The sequence below is a fragment of the Ranitomeya variabilis genome, chromosome 4, assembly GCF_051348905.1.
Source record: "Ranitomeya variabilis isolate aRanVar5 chromosome 4, aRanVar5.hap1, whole genome shotgun sequence".
Classification (NCBI taxonomy): domain Eukaryota; kingdom Metazoa; phylum Chordata; class Amphibia; order Anura; family Dendrobatidae; genus Ranitomeya; species Ranitomeya variabilis.
Window position 1 is genome coordinate 468,764,687 of NC_135235.1, and position 19,691 is coordinate 468,784,377.

A 19,691-nucleotide genomic window follows, 5' to 3' on the forward strand; every position below is an offset into this window, starting at 1 on the left:
CTGCACCGAATTGGAATCATTAAAAACGCCAGCTCGGCACGCAAAAAATAAGCCCTCAACCGACCCCAGATCATGAAAAATGGAGACGCTACAAGTATCGGAAAATGGCACAATTTTTATTTTTTTTTTAGCAAAGTTTTGAATTTTTTTTCACCACTTAGGTAAAAAATAACCTAGTCATGTTAGGTGTCTATGAACTCGTAGTGACCTGGAGAATCATAATGGCAGGTCAGTTTTAGCATTTAGTGAACCTAGCAAAAAAGCCAAGCAAAAAACAAGTGTGGGATTGCACTTTTTTTGCAATTTCACCGCACTTGGGAGTTTTTTTCCCATTTTCTAGTACACGACATGGTAATGAAGTCGTTCAAAAGTACAACTTGTCCCGCAAAAAATAAGCCCTCACATGGCCAAATTGACGGAAAAATAAAAAAGTTATGGCTCTGGGAAGGAGGGGAGTGAAAAACAAACACGGAAAAACGAAAAATCCCACGGTCATGAAGGGGTTAATAATACTACTTTTGTGCAGATATGTTCTTTTGATCGCCTGTTACTGCATTTTAATGCAATGTCGCGGCGACCAAAAAAACGTAATTTTGCCATTTTTATTTTTTTTCTCGCTACGCTGTTTAGCGATCAGGTTATTCCTTTTTTTTATTGATAGGTCGGGCGATTCTCAACGCAGCGATACCAAATATGTGTAGGTTTGATTTTTTTATATTGTTTTATTTTGATCGGGGGCGAAAGGGGGGTGATTTGAACTTTTATATATTTTTTTTTATATATATATTTTTATCAAATTTTTTTTTTTTTTTATTTTGGCATGCTTCAATAGCCTCCATGGGGAGCTAGAAGCATGCACTACTTGATCGCCTCTGCTACATAGAGGTAATGCACAGATCACCTCTATGCAGCAGAATTGCAGGCTTGCTATGAGCGCCGACCACAGGGTGGCGCTCATAGCAATCTGCCATCAACAACCATAGAGGTCTCAAGGAGACCTCTGGTTGTGATGGCAACGCACCGATGACCCCCGATCGTGTGATGAGGGTCAGCGGTGCGAGTACTTACGGACGCGCAGCCGGGAGCGCTAGTTAAATGCCACTGTCAGAGTTTGACAGCGGCATTTACCTAGTTAATTGGCCAGGGCGGATCGCGATTCCGCTCGCGCCCATTGCATGAACATGTCAGCTGTTGAAAACAGCTGACATGTCGAGGCTTTGAGGTGGGCTCACAGCAAGAGCGCACCTCAAAGCGGGGGATACTGCCAGCTGACGTACTATCCCGTCAGCTGGCAGAAAGGGGTTAAAGGCTTAGTAAAGTACACAGCAACCCATCTGCAGCTGCGCACTCCAACATAGGGGGATTTATCACACACAGGGATCACCCTTCTTAATGAATTAAGACCTTCAGGGTATGTGCACACGTCCGGATTTCTTGCAGAAATTTCCTGAAGAAAAACGGAAATTTTATGCAAGAAATCCGCATTTTTTTTTTTTTGCGTTTTTTTTAGCATTCTGCAAGCGTAATTAGCTTGCAGAATGCTAAAGTTTTCCAAGCGATCTGTAGCATCGCTTGGAAAACTGACTGACAAGTTGGTCACACTTGTCAAACAGTGTTTGACAAGTGTGACCAACTTGTTACTATAGATGCTGCCTATGCAGCATCTATAGTAAAAGATAGAATGTTTAAAAATAATTTAAAAATTAAAAAAATGGTTATACTCACCCTCTGCAGACAGCCGATCTCAGCGGCGTCCGTTCCTATAGATGCCGGTGTGGTTCAGGACCTTCGATGACGTCGCAGCTTGTGAATGGTCGCGTGAGTCACATGAGTGGTCACGCGACCAATCACAAGACAGCGACGTCATCACAGGTCCTGAACCACACCATCTACAGTATAGGAACGGAAGAGAGAGCATGCACGGGAGAGGCGGGAACACTTCGGGGGCCATCAGAGGGTGAGTATATCACTATTTTTTGTTTTAATTCTTTTATTTTTACCAATTATATGGTGCCCAGTCCGTGGAGGAGAGTCTCCTCTCCTCCACCCTGGGTACCAACCGCACATAATCTGCTTACTTCCCGCATGGTGGGCACAGCCCCGTGCGGGAAGTAAGCAGATCAATGCACTCCTAGGTGTGCGGAATCCCCGCAATTCCGCATTTTTAATGAACATGTTGCTTTTTTTTCCGCAATGCGATTTTTTCGCGGAAAAAAATGCAACATTTGCACAAAAAATGCGGAAAACCCTGTAAATAATAAGAGGCATATGTAAGCGTTTTTTTCGCGTTTTTATAGTGAAAAAACGCGAAAAAAACGCGAAAAATCCTGAACGTGTGCACATGGCCTAACAGGTCGAAACGCGTTAGTCGCATCATGTACCCCATTATTTGCTGTACCACTATGAAACAAGGATTTTAATGGATTTGTCTAAATAAATTGAACTTTTATCCAAGTTTCGCGTTGGGGATTTACTTCCTTCCTTTTTTTATCTGGATTAAAGGAATAATTATTCAAAGTTTGAAAATGTATAATTTTTAACATTTTTCTCAAATATCTGATATTTTTTGTAAATAAACACAAAACATAATGACCTAAACTTACGATTATCATAAATTACAATATGCCACGAAAAAACAATCTCAAAATCACTGGGATTTGTTGAAGCATTTTAGAGTTATTACCACATAAAGAGACACTGGTGACAAAATTGATTACAAGTTCTGACCTGAAGGAATTAGTATGCATAGTCTATCCAAATGGATCAGTACAAGTAACAAAAAGAAAAAACTCAACCACAGATGTTATCTGAGACATCAATAAGGTCTATGTGTGTTATTCTGTATGGTAAACCTTTAAAGAGGCAGTCTAAAAATAAGATGGAAGCTATTTTAAATGCTTTCCTTGTGCACAGCACTCCATGTAACCTCACCCTCCAAAACACTGTCCTTTTCTGCTGATGATTCTTCAGTGCAGATGACAGTTGCTCCTGTAAGCGTGACAGAGCCTGGCGTGTGGAGAGTCCCAGAGCTGGATGAAGACCATCCTGGAAATAAGCAGAACATATCTATTAAACCCAGGCTCAAACAAACAGAGAAATGAATGACATGCACTTATCTACCTGGATCTTCTCACTTGGATCCATAGGGCATATCCTTGGAAGGCAGTCATGTAAAGGCTTCTCGGCTGCCACCCCCGCCACCGTTCCTAAATATCTAAAATATAACTGTTAGAGTCCAAGCATGGATAGATCGCAGCAAAGAAATTCTCTACTTTTATTTAACTGTGATTTCCAATTACATAACAAAACAAGAATACAAATGCCTCGGCATAATCCGGGATTTGCTGATGCTAAGCAACAAAGAATAATGAGAAGCTATTAGCTTCCCGAGACTGTCAGCCTTCAGGGACGACAGTACACCATCACATAGCTACACTTCTCCCAAGAGCATGTTAGATGACATCCAAGCTGATGGTGACGGATGGAGACAAGAAGTAGCTCATCAGGTAAAGAAGTAAAGCTAAACACTCAACAGCAAAGTGAAAGGAGGATACAAAAGAATAAAAAGGGATGTAACGCAAACATGGGGCATCAGTGATGTGGATGCTGATATGGTGAGTGCCTACAATATTTAGATATGGCCGGAAATTATGGGCAACAGAGCAGAAAGTGACAATATGCATCATTACAGCCAGTGTCGGACTGGGCTGCCAAGAGCCCACCAGTAACCACTCCAGGGCCCCACTTTTCAGCTAAATGCAAATGTGACATTATCCTCAATCACAACAACGAACTTGGTAGATTATTAAATGAATAATATGTGGCTTTTGTCTGCACGTGGTGATTCATATAAGAGGGTGGTGGCCCACTCTTGTACAGGGGCCCACCATAGGATTCTCCTGTTCTCCAGGGGGCCAGTCCAAGCCTGATTACAGCCAATGACCTCATCAGTGCATCCACCAGAATCCCATTTTCCACCGCTTCAGATGTACAGTAAGCTCCGAAGGAGCCACTGACCTAACGTGAATCCGGCCTAAGACTGCCTTTTCTAAATTACGCATTCCAACTATTTACCAGGATAACAAAATCTGGGCCCCATTGTCCATTTAACAAGTCTGAGCTGAAGACTCTAAACTAAAGAATTCATCATTGGCTAAAGATGCAGAATGTTTTCATCCTTAGAACTTCCTTTGATTTTGAGATTGGGGGTTCTATGTGCACAAGTCTGCAGAGAAAATGTTCTCATGGGAAGGATGGTCTGCGGACTTTCCATCAGATAATCTGCAACACATCACAAAAGCAGCAAAGTGGGTAGGATTTTAACAAATCTCATTTGCACTCTGAGGGAACAAAAAAAATCTGTGCGAAAGTTTACATGCGATGCAGAATTAAAATATCTATGTGTAATTTCACTAGGGATTTCACATACAAAAGGTAAAAATGCCCTCACAATCCATGACAAAATTTGCATGTAAAACAAAAGTCATCCTATGTGAACATACCGGTAAGGTGGCAGCAAATGCATCGCCGCTTTCTCAGAATTGATGGGGGCTTTCAGCTTCTACTCACATACCAAGCCATTATGGCGTATGCTATTGATTTGCTTTTATGGAAGTGTTGGGAAAACAAAATGTGCGCAGAAGACTTTTAAAGCCTGCTGTAGATGCAAGCAGTATGGATTACGGCTGTTTGTACACAGCCATAATATGGATTCACTGTACTGTACTTACTGTTGGTGCTAGGGCGAATGTCTCTGTATACAAGGAACCGAGCTGATCCATTCTTTATAAGCTGTCTGGGGCTAGTTTCACACATCCGACATTCAGGGTCTGAGCGTAGACCAATCTGTACAGACCGACATTGTCTCCTGGCCTGAACCCAAAGTCATAGGGGCGGGGAGGGAGCGGTTACAGTCACCTCTCACTACACACTGAGTGCGCTGTGATCACTCACCTGAACCCTGACCAACAGCCAGTCAGATCTACAGCATGTGTGTGCAGACGAAGCTGTCAATCAATGTGCCAGAGAATGACTACAGATCGCTCACTAGAACAGGGGCTGCAAAAAAAATAAAACTTCATTTTCTCCCTGTAGCCGCTGGTCCAGTATTCCGACCATAAAGGATTTAAATACTATTTACCTGAAGATTACCCCTAAATCTGCTGGTAAATAGTGTTACCGATTGATTCCCTTTAAAGCCGGGTTCAGAAGAGCATTTGCAAAATCGTTAAGAAAAAAACAAGATCATTTTTTTTTATCTGTATGAAATCTGGTTTTTCATAATTTAATAAAAATTAAAAAGCCAAAGACACAGTTTTGATAATTGCAGTGGATCTAACAGGATGATGCCTGTGGCATCAGTTTGTTTTTTATGCACCCATTGAATATAATCGGCAAGTATATTTAAAAAAACAGATCACAGTAGTGCACGCTTGTCAAGAATACTATGCATTTGATTCTCTAGTATCACGCACACTAAGCTCTGCTACATCCATGAGGTCAGGGTACAGACACAAGCTGTGGGCTTTTGACCCCCCCTTCCCCCCAGCTCCTCCCTGCTGACAATACAGCTGTAATGTGAAACTCCAGTGTGACTCTGTTCCCTCTCCCTCAAGAATGTGGGGGTTAGCAGAAAACCAGTTATTTTGTTTCCATCCTTGTGCGTTCTGTTGTGTATGAGAGTTAATCAAGAGGGAATAATTGGACCCCAGGTAGGGAGATAGGTGTTAAAGTTATATTTTTGGAATGTGCATTAATAGACCTACACACCAGTGCGTTTCCTAATACCCTGTACCGGCAGTATCCGAGAAACAGATTACTGCTTAACCGAGGCACATAGACAAGTCGTGTTTGGATTTAAATGAATGCCACTTTCGTGCTGAGAAAAATGGTAATTGTGTTGTCCTTCTTCGGGCTTCCCAGCCCGAGATATGAAAATGAATAAGATGTTGGTTGCTTAGCAAAGAGGAGTGGTGTCATAACTCAGCCCACTCAGTGATGTCACCGCCAGGGGGTATAAGATAGTGGGAGCTCATTTTGCACTAAAGGTACCTTCACACTAAGCGACGCTGCAGCGATATCGACAATGATGCCGATCGCTGCAGCGTCGCTGTGTGGTCGCTGGAGAGCTGTCACACAGACAGCTCTCCAGCAACCAACTATGCCGAAGTCCCCGGGTAACCAGGGTAAACATCGGGTTACTAAGCGCAGGGCCGCGCTTAGTAACCCAATGTTTACCCTGGTTACCAGCGTAAATGTAAAAAAAAAAAAAACAGTACATACTTACATTCCGGTGTCTGTAACGTCCCCCGGCGTCTGCTTCCTGCACTGACTGTGAGCTCCGGCCATAAGGCACAGCACAGCGGTGACGTCACTGCTGTGCTCTGCTTTCACTTTACGGCCGGCGCTCACAGTCAGTGCAGGAAGCAGACGCCGGGGGACGTGTGACAGACATCAGAAGGTGAGTATGTACGGTTTGGTTTTTTTACTTTTACAATGGTAACCAGGGTAAATATCGGGTTACTAAGCGCGGCCCTGCGCTTAGTAACCCGATATTTACCCTGGTTACCATTGTAAAACATCGCTGGCATCGTTGCTTTTGGTGTCAAACACGACGATACACGCCGATCTGACGACCAAATAAAGTTCTGAACTTTCAGCAACGACCAGCGATATCACAGCAGGATCCAGATCGCTGCTGCGTGTCAAACACAACGATATCGCTATCCAGGACGCTGCAACGTCACAGATCGCTATCGTTATCGCTGCAAAGTCGGTTAGTGTGAAGGTACCTTAAGTCTTCGCCCAGGGAGCCGGCTAAGAGACGCTCTGTGATGCATTTTGATGTCACCCCTCCCCCACACCGCATGGTCAGCCATGATATAAGACAAATACAAGTTTATTTTTGCCTTTAGTCCCTTTTATTTTGTAATTGTCTGTGCATATTATAATTGTCTCATTTTGGTAATATCTTTTTATATTTTTTGTAAACACTGCCTAATCTTTTTGGAGTAAAAATTATAATATTTACTAGTCTCATCCTTCTTGCTCTAAAACGTACTTCCAGCGTCCTCTGAAGTAAATTACGCTACTGATTGGGTTGGCTCCTGACCCGCTATTAGTCATAGGAATAGGAGCTGGTGGCAGCAGTCCATACGGAGCTTGTTGGGTAACGCTGGAAGTGACGGAACAGGGTTTATAAGTGTATTGAAATAATGCTCCAATATCACTCCCTAAAATATAGAGTAGATCTGTTATAAAGGAGAAGCCTTTTCCAGAATAGTTCTTTATTAGCCCAATGCGTTTCGGCGAGAGACCATCAACTTTCTCAAGTAAAAATTTTTACTTTAAGAAAAACGCTGAAATGCGTTGGTACAATAAACATTTAGTAACACATTTATCGCAGCGCAGTCCGATCAAGGTGATATCGTCCTCTTCTACTAATATCCATCTGGAAGAAGTTTTTCCTCCTCCAGTCACGGGTTGCAACAGCAGTTACACGCATCTAAAGGTGTTGTGCCTTTACAACAAGGTGAATGCATACTCCCGCCTTTCACTATCCTTACCAGGTGATACTGCTCTGTGTGTGTGTGTGTGTGTTTTTGTCCCCCAAACATTTCTTCCCACAGCATTTGGCATCATATGTGCAGATTTTTGAGGAGCTCAGGACATCACGACCAGTTGTGGCTTTTCAGTACAAATAGGTATTGGCATATCCCTAGATGCCTACTATGCATGAGTACATAACCTTTACAACCAACATCTATTAATCATCACTACAATGTAACAACAGTGTGAAATTAGCATATTAATCCTCTGTGCACTATTCTGCTGTTACAAATATTTAAACCTTTGATGAAGCTCATTACTTTGGATCCATCAATATTAATTTTGATCCATTTAAAGGTGTTGGCCAACCTTTCAGGAACATTTATATTTAGAATTTTCCTTAAATGCATGTATTCACGGCTAAAAGAAAATAATTGCAATTGGGTTTAATTTTTTTTTAAAATGCACCTTTTGGCTTTTACAGGCTCATTGTTTCTCTGCACATTCAACCTTGTGAACAAAAATCATCTGAAAAGAACACACAAAAAAGTTACAAACTCCCCATCACAGCCAGCTCACTGACAGATTCTAAGTTGACTCATTCTCCAGCCAGCTACACTGTGTTCCAAATTATTATGCAAATAATATTTCCTCATATTTTCTCTAAATTACCTATCTGAATTGCAGTCATTGTTATTTTCCAGTCATCTACTATTCTAGTATAATTGCAATGTTTTGGAACAAACTGCCTATGAAAACAGTATCTTTTAAAAAAAAAATAAACACTCAAAATGCATGTTCCAAATTATTATGCACAGCAGAGTTTTCAACCTTTTTTTTTTATTTTGAACAAAAAAATGGTCAATTGTGAAGTCATAAGAATTATCAGCTTATTACAAAATGAAATCAAACAGTTTTTAAGTGAAAACTTTATTCTAGGTGATGTTACATTTGCACATAGGACCCCTTGTTCAAAAGAAGCTTCTGAACTCTCTCGTCCATTGAATTTGTCAGTTTTTGGATGGTTTCTGCTTCAATTGTTTTGCATGTGGACAGAATACCCTCCCAGAGCTGTTGCTTAGATGTGAACTGCCTGCCGCCATCATAGACACTCCTTTTGATGATGCTCCAGAGGTTCTCAATGGGGTTGAGGTCAGGGGAAGATGGTGGCCACACCATACGTTTGTCCTCTTTTATGCCCATAGCAGCCAGAGATGCAGATGTGTTTTTTGCAGCATGAGACGGTGCATTATCATGCATGAAAATGATCTTGCTGCGGAAAGCACGGTTCTTCCTCCGGAAAGCACGGTTCTTCCTCTTGAACCATGGCAGGAAGTGTTGTTTTAGAAACTCCACATAGATTATGGAGTTCATCTTTACCCTTTCAGGGATCATAAAGGGGCCGACAATCTCTCTCCCCATGATTCCAGCCCAAAACATTACTCCATCTCTTACTTGTTGGCGCCTTAGCCGTGTTTTCATGGGGTGTCCATCAACCAGCCATCCTCCACTCCATCCATCTTGACCATCGAGCGTTGCACGGCACTCATCGGTGAACAAAACAGTTTGGAAGTCAGTCTTCATGTATCGTTTGGCCCACTGGAGCCGTTTCTGCTTGTGTGCAATGGATAGAGGTGGTCGACAGGATGGCTTACGCACAGCTGCAAACCTCTGAAAGACCCTGCATCTTGTTGTTCTGGGGACGTTGGAGGCACCAGCAGCTTCAAAAACTTGTCTGCTGCTATGACAAGGCATTTATGCAGCTGCTCTTTTAACCTTGCGCAATTGCCTGTTGGAAAGAGTCCTTAATTTTTCCTTATCAGCACGCACACGTGTGTGCTGGGAATCAGCTACATACTTCTTGATTGTGCGATGATCACGATGAAGTGTCTTGGCAATGTTGATTGCAGTCATGCCTTGACCTAAATACTCCACAATTTGTTGCTTCTCAGCAGCCGACACATCCTTTTTCTTTCCCATTTTGGCAAAAAATGTAGGCTGCGTAATAATGTGGAACAGCCTTCTTAAGTAGTCTTGCCTTTATTTGGACACACCTGCCAAACTAATGTGCACAGGTATCTGCAATTGCTTTCAGTGATATAAAGAGCCCTGACACACATCAGCATCAATGAGTTTAAATGACAAACAAAAAATTCTAACCTTATCACTCCTAAACTCTTTGTGCATAATAATTTGGAACAGTGTATAAGCAGTGCAATACAGAGGCTATAAAGGGCAAATGGTGCACCATTTTTTAATTAAACCAAATTGCAACAATTATTTTATACCCAAATACATGCAGCTAAGTAAATAAAAATGGCCCCAAAGATGAAATACCCCTTTAAAAGGTCGGCCATAGAAATCCTGGCTGAGTGCAATCTTATAGCCATTTGTCACACAGCTAAAACATTTCCAAACACGTTCTATTAATGCTTGACACCAATTATGGAAAACTGAGTATGTATTAGATAGTAGCTGGCACCAGCAGAACATGACTAGTACCAGCAGAAGGTGGCTGGCACCAGCGGAACGTGACTAGCACCAGCGGAAGGTGGCTGGCACCAGCGGAACATGACTAGCACCAGCGGAACATGACTAGCACCAGCGGAAGGTGGCTGGCACCAGCGGAACATGACTAGCACCAGCGGAAGGTGGCTGGCACCAGCGGAACATGACTAGCACCAGCGGAAGGTGACTAGCACCAGCGGAAGGTGACTAGCACCAGCGGAAGGTGACTAGCACCAGCGGAAGGTGACTAGCACCAGCGGAAGGTGACTAGCACCAGCGGAAGGTGACTAGCACCAGCGGAAGGTGGCTGGCACCAACGGAAGGTGGCTAGCACCAGCGGAAGGTGACTAGCACCAGCGGAAGGTGGCTGGCACCAACGGAACGTGACTAGCACCAGCGGAACGTGACTAGCACCAGCGGAACGTGACTAGCACCAGCGGAACGTGACTAGCACCAGCGGAACGTGACTGGCACCAGCGGAAGGTGGCTGGCACCAACGGAAGGTGACTATCACCAGCGGAACGTGACTAGTACCAGGGGAAGGTGGCTGGCACCAGCGGAAGGTGGCTGGCACCAGCGGAAGGTGACTGGCACCAGCGGAAGGTGACTGGCACCAGGGGAAGGTGACTGGCACCAGCGGAAGGTGACTGGCACCAGCGGAAGGTGACTATCACCAGCGGAACGTGACTAGTACCAGGGGAAGGTGGCTGTCACCAGTGGAAGGTGGCTGGCACCAGTGGAAGGTGGCTGGCACCAGCGGAAGGTGGCTGGCACCAGCGGAAGGTGACTGGCACCAGCGGAAGGTGACTGGCACCAGTGGAAGGTGACTGGCACCAGCGGAAGGTGGCTGGCACCAGCGGAAGGTGACTGGCACCAGTGGAAGGTGACTGGCACCAGCGGAAGGTGGCTGGCACCAGCGGAAGGTGGCTGGCACCAGCGGAAGGTGACTGGCACCAGCGGAAGGTGACTGGCACCAGTGGAAAGTGACTGGCACCAGTGGAAGGTGACTAGCACCAGCGGAACGTGACTAGTACCAGGGGAAGATGGCTGGCACCAGCGGAAGGTGACTGGCACCAGTGGAAAGTGACTGGCACCAGTGGAAGGTGACTAGCACCAGCGGAAGGTGGCTGCATCAGCGGAAGGTGGCTGGCACCAGTGGAAGGCGGCTATCAGCCACTGTAATACACACTACTGCAAACACCATGCACAAATGTAACCACAGACATGGCTTCTCAGACCTAGAAACTCCGTATAAAACACTTTTCCTCACCAGTCCAGCCTTTGTCTCCACAAACGTCTTGTCACCACCCTCTCCCGGGTCCCAGCTTAGCCACAAGCCGCCATGTTTCTGTCATCACTAGCCGCGTTCTCTGACAGTTTTCACCTGCTGTTCACAATTGTCCCCGTTGCTGAAGACATTTTGTTGACGAATTACTTTCAACAAACCCGTGTTTGATCTCCAATAAAATGGCTGCCTTTGCGGTGTTTATGGAGATACAGCGGAGGACACTGTAGTCCATCTGCAACGAACACACTTTTCTCTCTAGCGACAAAACATCAGCAGTGGAAAGTTCGCAGTGGCGTATATCACTGCTTGCCTGTAGGGGGCAGTGTTTACTGGTTTATGACTACAGGGCGGTTGCGGAGAATACTGCAGGCGGGGAAGGAAGCAATGGACGGCAAGATCCGTGCAGTCCGAGTCTTGTGGGCTTCCTAGCGTTTTGTGGTTGCGGTTTTCTCACACAACGGGGTGGGTTTCAGTAGCAGGGTATATGCACACCACAGGAGGGTAGTAAAATGTTGCTTCCAAAACTTTTGGGGGGTCAACGAAGTGTAACATTCTCCAAGGCATAGTCAAACTTTGGGGTGACATCAGCAGGGCAAGTACAAGGGGTAAGCACCACCTATGGCGCTACCTGAGGGGGTGCACGTTTACCTGAGGGGGTGCACGTTGAAAAAAAGCAAAACAAAACATGACTTTGAGCAGTGACAACCTTCAGTCGCAGATATTCAGCACACTGACAGCCTGCTGGGAGCACTCAGGTGAGCAGTGTCAGTGAGGCATTGGCACCGGTCACCGTGCTCTCCGCCTGCACCCCGGCCGTCACTCCCTGCACGCAATAGTATTCGCGTCTTTAACTCCTTAAGCCCCGAGGGTGGTTTGCACGTTAATGACCGGGCCAATTTTTACAATTCTGACCACTGTCCCTTTATGAGGTTATAACTCTGGAACGCTTCAACGGATCTTGGCGATTCTGACACTGTTTTCTCGTGACATATTGTACTTCATGTTAGTGGTAAAATTTATTCGATATAACTTGCGTTTATTTGTGAAAAAAAACGGAAAGTTGGCGAAAATTTTGAAAATTTCACAATTTTCCAACTTTGAATTTTTATGCCCTTAAATCACAGTGATATGTCACAAAAAATACTTAATAAGTAACATTTCCCACATGTCTCCTTTACATCAGCACAATTTTGGAATCAACATTTTTTTTTGTTAGGGAGTTATAAGGGTTAAAAGTTGACCAGAAATTTCTCATTTTTACAACACCATTTTTTTTAGGGACCACATCTCATTTGAAGTCATTTTGAGGGGTCTATATGATAGAAAATACCTAAGTGTGGCACCATTCTAAAAACTGCACCCCTCAAGGTGCTCAAAACCACTTTCAAGAAATTTATTAACCCTTCAGGTGTTTCACAGGAATTTTTGGAATGTTTATATAAAAATGAACAGTTAACTTTTTTTCACACAAAATTTATTTCAGCTCCAATTTGTTTTATTTTACTAAGGGTAACAGGAGAAAATTGACCCCAAAAGTTGTTGTACAATTTGTCCTGAGTACGCTGATACCCCATATGTGGGGGTAAACCACTGTTTGGGCGCATGGCAGAGCTCGGAAGGAAAGGAGCGCCATTTGACTTTTCAATGCAAAATTGACTGGAATTGAGATAGGACACCATGTCGCGTTTGGAGAGCCCCTGATGTGCCTAAACATTAAAACCCCCCACAAGTGACACCATTTTGGAAAGTAGACCCCCTAAGGAACTTATCTAGATGTGTTTTGAGAGCTTTGAACCCCCAAGTGTTTCACTACAGTTTATAACGCAGAGCCGTGAAAATAAAAATTCTTTTTTTTTTCACAAAAATGATTTTTTAGCCCCCAGTTTTGTATTTTCACAAGGGTAACAGGATAAATTGGACCCCAAAAGTTGTTGTCCAATTTTTCCTGAGTACGCTGATATCCCATATGTGGGGGGGGAACCACTGTTTGGGCGCATGGCAGAGCTCGGAAGGGAAGGAGCACCATTTGGAATGCAGACTTAGATGGATTGGTCTGCAGGCGTCACGTTGCATTTGCAGAGCCCCTGATGTACCCAAACAGTACAACCCCCCCACAAGTGACCCCATATTGGAAACTAGACCTCCCAAGGAACTTATCTAGATGTGTTGTGAGAACTTTGAACCCCCAAGTGTTTCACTACAGTTTATAACGCAGAGCCGTGAAAATGAAAATTCTTTTTTTTTTCACAAAAATGATTTTTTAGCCCCCAGTTTTGTATTTTCACAAGGGTAACAGGATAAATTGGACCCCAAAAGTTGTTGTCCAATTTTTTCTGAGTACGCTGATACCCCATATGTGGGGGGGAACCACTGTTTGGGCGCATGGCAAAGCTCGGAAGGGAAGGAGCGCCATTTGGAATGCAGACTTAGATGGATTGGTCTGCAGGTGTCATGTTGCATTTGCAGAGCCCCTGATGTACCCAAACAGTACAACCCCCCCACAAGTGACCCCATATTGGAAACTAGACCCCCCAAGGAACTTATCTAGATGCGTTGTGAGTAGTGTTGAGCATTCCGATACCGCAAGTATCGGGTATCGGCCGATACTTGCGGTATCGGAATTCCGATACCGGGATTCCGATACTTGCCGCGTATCGGATACCGGAATCGGAAGTTCCCAGATTCAAACTGCACAAATTCAGCCAATGAGAATGATTCCAAGTGTGGGCACATCCTGTTCAGCATGGAGGGCATGAAACTACTGGCATGGCTGTGATTGGCTGCTGAAATGATGTCATGATGCAGTTTAAAAGTCGCTGGCGCCATTTTGCGCTCACTCTGCTGTGAATTCAGTTAGTGACAGGACGCTGTTTGCTGACTGAGGGCCAGTTTAGAGATAGCGATTTGCTTCTTTGTGCTTTTCAAAGGCTAATTTAGCAACCGCTGTGTTCACCTACTATTCACCTTGCTTTTGCCTTGTAGCGCTGTTTTCACAGCGATCTGCAAGGTCTGTGTGTGTGTGTGTGTGTGAGTGCAGCCCACTCTCTAGTCTGAGTGCAGCCATAGGCCATCCATAGCTGGTTGTATTCAGTTCAGGGAGGGTGGTTCATTGCCCCATACTGTTTTTTTTTTTTGTTTTTTTTTCAAGTAGTGTAGTCTGCTGCTCATTTTTTCAAAAAATTCCTATTAGTGTCTTTCCACCCGTCTCCAGCTAACTTGTGGAAAAACACTACATAGGATAAAGTAGAGGAGGGTTTTTGGGCCTTGCAGCGCCATTTACGGCTGTCTGCACGGTCTCCGTGTGACTGCAGCTCGCCCTGTAGTCTGTGAGCAGCCATAGCCTGGTTGTCTCCAGCTCAGGGTTCTTCACTGCGTCATACCGTAAAATCAATTTTCCTTTTGTTTTAAGTAGTGCAGGCTGCTGCACATTTTTTCAAAAAATTCCTATTAGTGTCTTTCCACCCGTCTCCAGCTAACTTGTGGAAAAACACTACATAGGATAATGTAGAGGAGGGTTTTTGGGCCTTGCAGCGCCGTTTACGGCTGTCTGCACGGTCTCCGTGTGACTGCAGCTCGCCCTGTAGTCTGTGAGCAGCCATAGCCTGGTTGTCTCCAGCTCAGGGTTCTTCACTGCGTCATACCGTAAAATCAATTTTCCTTTTGTTTTAAGTAGTGCAGGCTGCTGCACATTTTTTCAAAAAATTCCTATTAGTGTCTTTCCACCCGTCTCCAGCTAACTTGTGGAAAAACACTACATAGGATAACGTAGAGGAGGGTTTTTGGGCCTTGCAGCGCCGTTTACGGCTGTCTGCACGGTCTCCGTGTGACTGCAGCTCTCTCTGTTGTCAGTTCAGTCCCCAAAAAATAAATAAATAAAGTTCACCAAACACACCAGTGACACCACTTAACATTTGTGTAGGCCACATTAGCTCATATTAAAGTCTAGTCCACACTTTAGAAAATTAGTGTTTCTTATACCTGTTAGGAGTTGTTCAGGAATAAGCACACAAAGCCTTTAGTACTTTTCTGCTTATCTTTATCAGTCAACCAAGATGAAGAAGGTAGTGAGTAAGGCACGTGGGCGTGGGCGCGGAGCAGGGAGAGGACGTGGGGATTCTGTGCCTGCTGCGGGCACCGGTGACTCATCAGCACCCACTTTCACCAGGGAACAGTCCTTCATGCGCAGCTTTGTCGCAGAGCGCCGTACACCGCTGCTGCGTGAAGAACAAATTGAAGCCGTTGTCAGATGGATGGCAGCTAATGCATCAACTTCAATTAGTGCCACATCCTCTCAGACACAGAGCACTGGAGAGCAGCCATCTGTCTCTTCACCACCTGCCAAATTGCCCAGGCAGACAGAGAGCCCAGGACAGGAGCCGTCTCTACTTCTGTTCTCTGAATCTCTTGGCTTGGAAACAGGGGGCCAGCCAAGCAGCATTGGAGAAATGGAAGAAGAGGCAGGGTGCAGTGATGCCCAACAGCTTTTTCTCTCTTCCTCTGAAGAGGCGGGTGGGCCAGTGCTTCCGGTCACCACATCGCAGGCCGCATCCGCTGATGATGACACTCAGGTGCCACTTTCTGGTGCGTGCTCTGCTGCTGAGACTACCCAGGAGGAGCAGTTGGGGGCAGAGGGTAGTGTAGATGATGAGGTCCTTGACCCATCTTGGCGTGAGGGACAGGAAGGTGGTGGGAGCAGCTCTGAGGAAGGGATTCCCTGTACGGCCCAAAGAGGGAGAGGGAGGGGGAAGACTGCAGATCCTGCAGCCTCCGCTTTGGCACCCGTTAGGAGCATGTCTCTTCCAAAAGCCAAAAAGGGCGCTCCCAAGACTTGCAGTGCCTGGTCCTTTTTTTGACACAGTTGCAGATGACATTTGCTATGTCAAATGCAAGGTGTGTCATCACAAAGTAAAAAGAGGTCGAAATGTCAGCAACCTCAATACCTCCAACATGTGGAAACATGTGCGCAACAGGCACGCGGCGGAGTTACAAAAACACACTGAAGAGCTAGGCCAAACAACAGCGGCAGCTACCACCTCTTCAGCTCGTGTTGCCTCTTCCTCCAGCTCACACGCAGCTGGTTCGGCTTCCTCCCAGGATCGCCGTGGAAGAACCTCTGGCCCTGTTGTCCAGAGACCCGCTGTAATTCCACCCGCAGCACCACGTTCCCAGTCATCCACACACTCCCAGCCCAGTGTACAGCCATCGGTAGTACAGGCATGGGAGAAAAGGCGGCCTTTCTCGTCAAACCACCCACGAGCACAGGCTCTGACTGCAGGCATTGCCAAACTTCTGTCACTGGAAATGCTGTCATTCAGGCTGGTGGAGACTGACAGCTTCCGTGACTTGATGTCATTGGCAGTCCCACAGTACAATGTGCCCAGCCGCTTTTACTTCAGCAGGCAAGCCGTCCCTGCCCTGCACAAGCATGTGGAGGGACACATAAAACACACGCTACTGAATGCCGTCAGTAGCAAGGTCCACCTCACCACCGATGCGTGGACCAGTCAACATGGACAGGGGCGATACCTTTCCCTCACTGCCCATTGGGTTAATGTCGTTGAGCCGGGTACAGATCGTGCGAGTGGCGCAGGACGTGTCCTGCCCACTCCAAGGATTGCAGGAATCCATTCTGTACGCATTGACTCCTCCTCTTACACCAGTTCCTCAGAATCATCGCTGCAGGAGCCGTCACAGTCCACCTCCACATGGACCCGTGATGAACGTTTACCTGTTACGACCGACATGAGCACAGCCGTGGCCAAACGTCAACAGGCCGTCTTGAAATTAATTTCTTTGGGGAATCGAAGCCACACAGCGCAGGAGCTCTGGAATGCCATCAAGCAGGAGAGCGATGTGTGGTTTGTGCCAGCGAATCTCCAGCCAGGCATGGTAGTGTGTGATAATGGCCGAAATCTGGTGGCAGCTCTGGGCCTCGGCAACCTCACTCACATCCCATGTCTGGCACATGTGCTCAATTTGGTCGTGCAGAGTTTTTTGAGGGACTATCCGGATCTTGATGCACTGCTGCACAAGGTCCGCCTAGAGTGTGCTCACATGCGGCGTTCCAGCACGGCAAAAGCGCGCATTGCGGCTCTGCAGCGCCGACACCACCTGCCGGAACATCGCATCATATGTGACCTACCTACCAGGTGGAATTCCACGTTACATATGTTGGAGCGGTTGTGTGAGCAGCAGCAAGCTGTAATGGAGTACCAGCTGCATCAGGCGCAAAGAAGTCGCACTCCGCGCCGTTCAGACTTCACAACCACAGAGTGGGCCACTATGAATGACGTCTGCCAGGTTTTGCGTCCCTTCGATTATTCCACGCGGATGGCGAGTGCAGATGATGCACTAGTCAGCATGACTGTCCCCCTTATCTGCCTGCTTGAAAAATCACTGCAAGCGCTAAGGGATGATGTTGTGGAAGAGGTGGAGGATGAGGATTCAACATTTCCATCATCTTCAGGACAGTCAGCGCCACGTGGTTCCTCACAAAGGCTTAGGCAGGGGACAGTTTGTGAGGAGGATGAGGAGGAGTCAATGGAGGAGGAAGACATCCGTCCAGAGGAGGGAGTTACACAATTGTCCAGTACTCAGTGTGTACAGCGAGGGTGGGGTGATGATGAGCGGGCAGAGATCACGCCTCCAGCAGGGGACAGCGTTTCTTGGGCAGTTGGCAGTCTGCAGCACATGGTGGATTACATGCTGCAGTGCCTGAGAAACGACCGCCGCATCGCCCACATTCTCAACATGTCTGAATATTGGGTGTTCACCCTCCTCGATCCTCGCTACCGGGACAACGTGGAAAGCCTCATCACACCGTTGAACCGGGAGCGAAAAATGCGGGAGTACCAAGACACACTGGTGAATTCCATCATCTTCTCCATTCCAAGTGAGAGAAGTGCTGCTAGTGCATTACAAAGCAGCTCAGTGCATCCAGGCAGTGGTGGAGGCTCTGCACAAAGAGGGAGCAGAAGCAGTGCCTCTGCCCAAGGCAAGAGCAGTATGGCCCAACTGTGGCACAGTTTTCTGTGCCCGCCACAAAAGTCAACACCATCACAGACGGCTCCAGTCAGCAGGAGGCAACGGTTCCGTCAGATGGTGACAGACTACATGTCTTGCCCTCTTGCTGTACTCCCAGACGGCTCTTCACCTTTCAAGTTTTGGGTCTCAAAGCTGGATACATGGCCAGAGCTAAGCCAGTATGCATTGGAGGTGCTGGCTTGCCCTGTGGCTAGTGTATTATCGGAACGCGTCTTTAGTGCTGCAGGTGGTGTACTAACTGACCGTCGCATGCGACTATCCTCCGATAACGTTGACCGGCTTACTTTCCTGAAAATGAACAAGGCCTGGATCTCGCCGGAATTTGCCACTCCTCTTCCTGATTAAATAATTAGGTGACTGTCTACAGTATCCAGGTCTCCTGTTGTGTTCATCTTTCTACCACCTGAACTTAAATTCCTGGGCTCCAACACCCCCAGTTGAGGCTCAGAAGTGCCGTCTGCACAGTCAAAACATACGACCCAGTGTTATTGGGTTTCAGTAACGTCAGCTGATCCCCAGCTGTGTAGCCGGCAATGTGTCCTGCGACCGCCACGCTGACACAACAACTGAAATGTAAGGGAACCTGTCCCCCCCCCCCCAAGGCGTTTGTTACTGAAGGAGCCACCTTGTGCAGCAGTAATGCTGCACAAGGAAAAGGTAGCTATTTTTGTTTAGCTCCTTGCACACGCAGAACTTAACACTTATAAAATGTGTCCACTGATACCGTAAAACCGTCCCGGAGGTGGGACTTTCCTTCGTAATGTGACGCAGCACAGCCGTCATTCTTACCCCCCCGGCGCGGTGCGCCGGCTGCTCAGCGTTGTTTGATTCCGTCCCAGAGCCTGCGCTGTTATGTTATCCCTTGGCCAGGCACACTTAGCGCTGCCCATCTTCTGACATCATTTGTGTCAGGCTGGCTGCGCCTGTGCGGCCGCGCTGGCCGAGAGCCCGCCTCGCAGTGTCTTCTGATTTAATCCCACTGGGGGCCTGAGATCCATGGACATGCGCAGTGCATATCTGAACCTCCACCTCTCACTCATCTCCCTACGGCTTCTTCAGACTGTGCGGTGTCAGCTGGTCCCTAATAGCATGCCACGGCCGTGACACCGCACAGTCTGAAGAAGCCGTAGGGAGGGGAGTGAGAGGCGAGGATATGCACTGCGCATGGCCATGGATCCCAGGCCCGCGGTGGGATTACATTAGACGACACTGTGAGGCGGGCTCTCGGCCAGCACGTCCGCACAGGCGCAGCCAGCCTGACACCAAATGATGCCAGAAGATGGGCAGCGCTAAGTGTGCCTGG

The 19,691-nt window shown here is 46.6% G+C and overlaps 1 protein-coding gene across 6 annotated transcripts in view; it reads right to left on the reverse strand.

Annotated features, from left to right (window-relative positions):
* TMEM94 (transmembrane protein 94) overlaps positions 1-12,175 on the reverse strand; it is a 201,269-nt gene extending 189,094 nt beyond the window's left edge. For 3 of the 6 annotated variants that reach the window (XR_013213349.1, XM_077251725.1, XM_077251728.1), the window contains exons 1-3: positions 11,327-11,459; positions 3,121-3,214; positions 2,932-3,045 (exon numbers count right to left, since the gene is read on the reverse strand). Coding sequence is in view for 4 of the 6 variants with exons in the window: in XM_077251725.1 (XP_077107840.1) it covers positions 2,932-3,045; positions 3,121-3,144 (138 nt within the window). In the remaining 2 variants the exon portion in view is untranslated. Of the gene's footprint in view, positions 1-2,931; positions 3,046-3,120; positions 3,226-11,326 lie in introns of all 6 variants that reach the window. The other 3 variants (XM_077251723.1, XM_077251724.1, XM_077251726.1) reach the window with 3 other exon arrangements.
* Between the last annotated feature and the right edge of the window lie 7,516 nt (positions 12,176-19,691).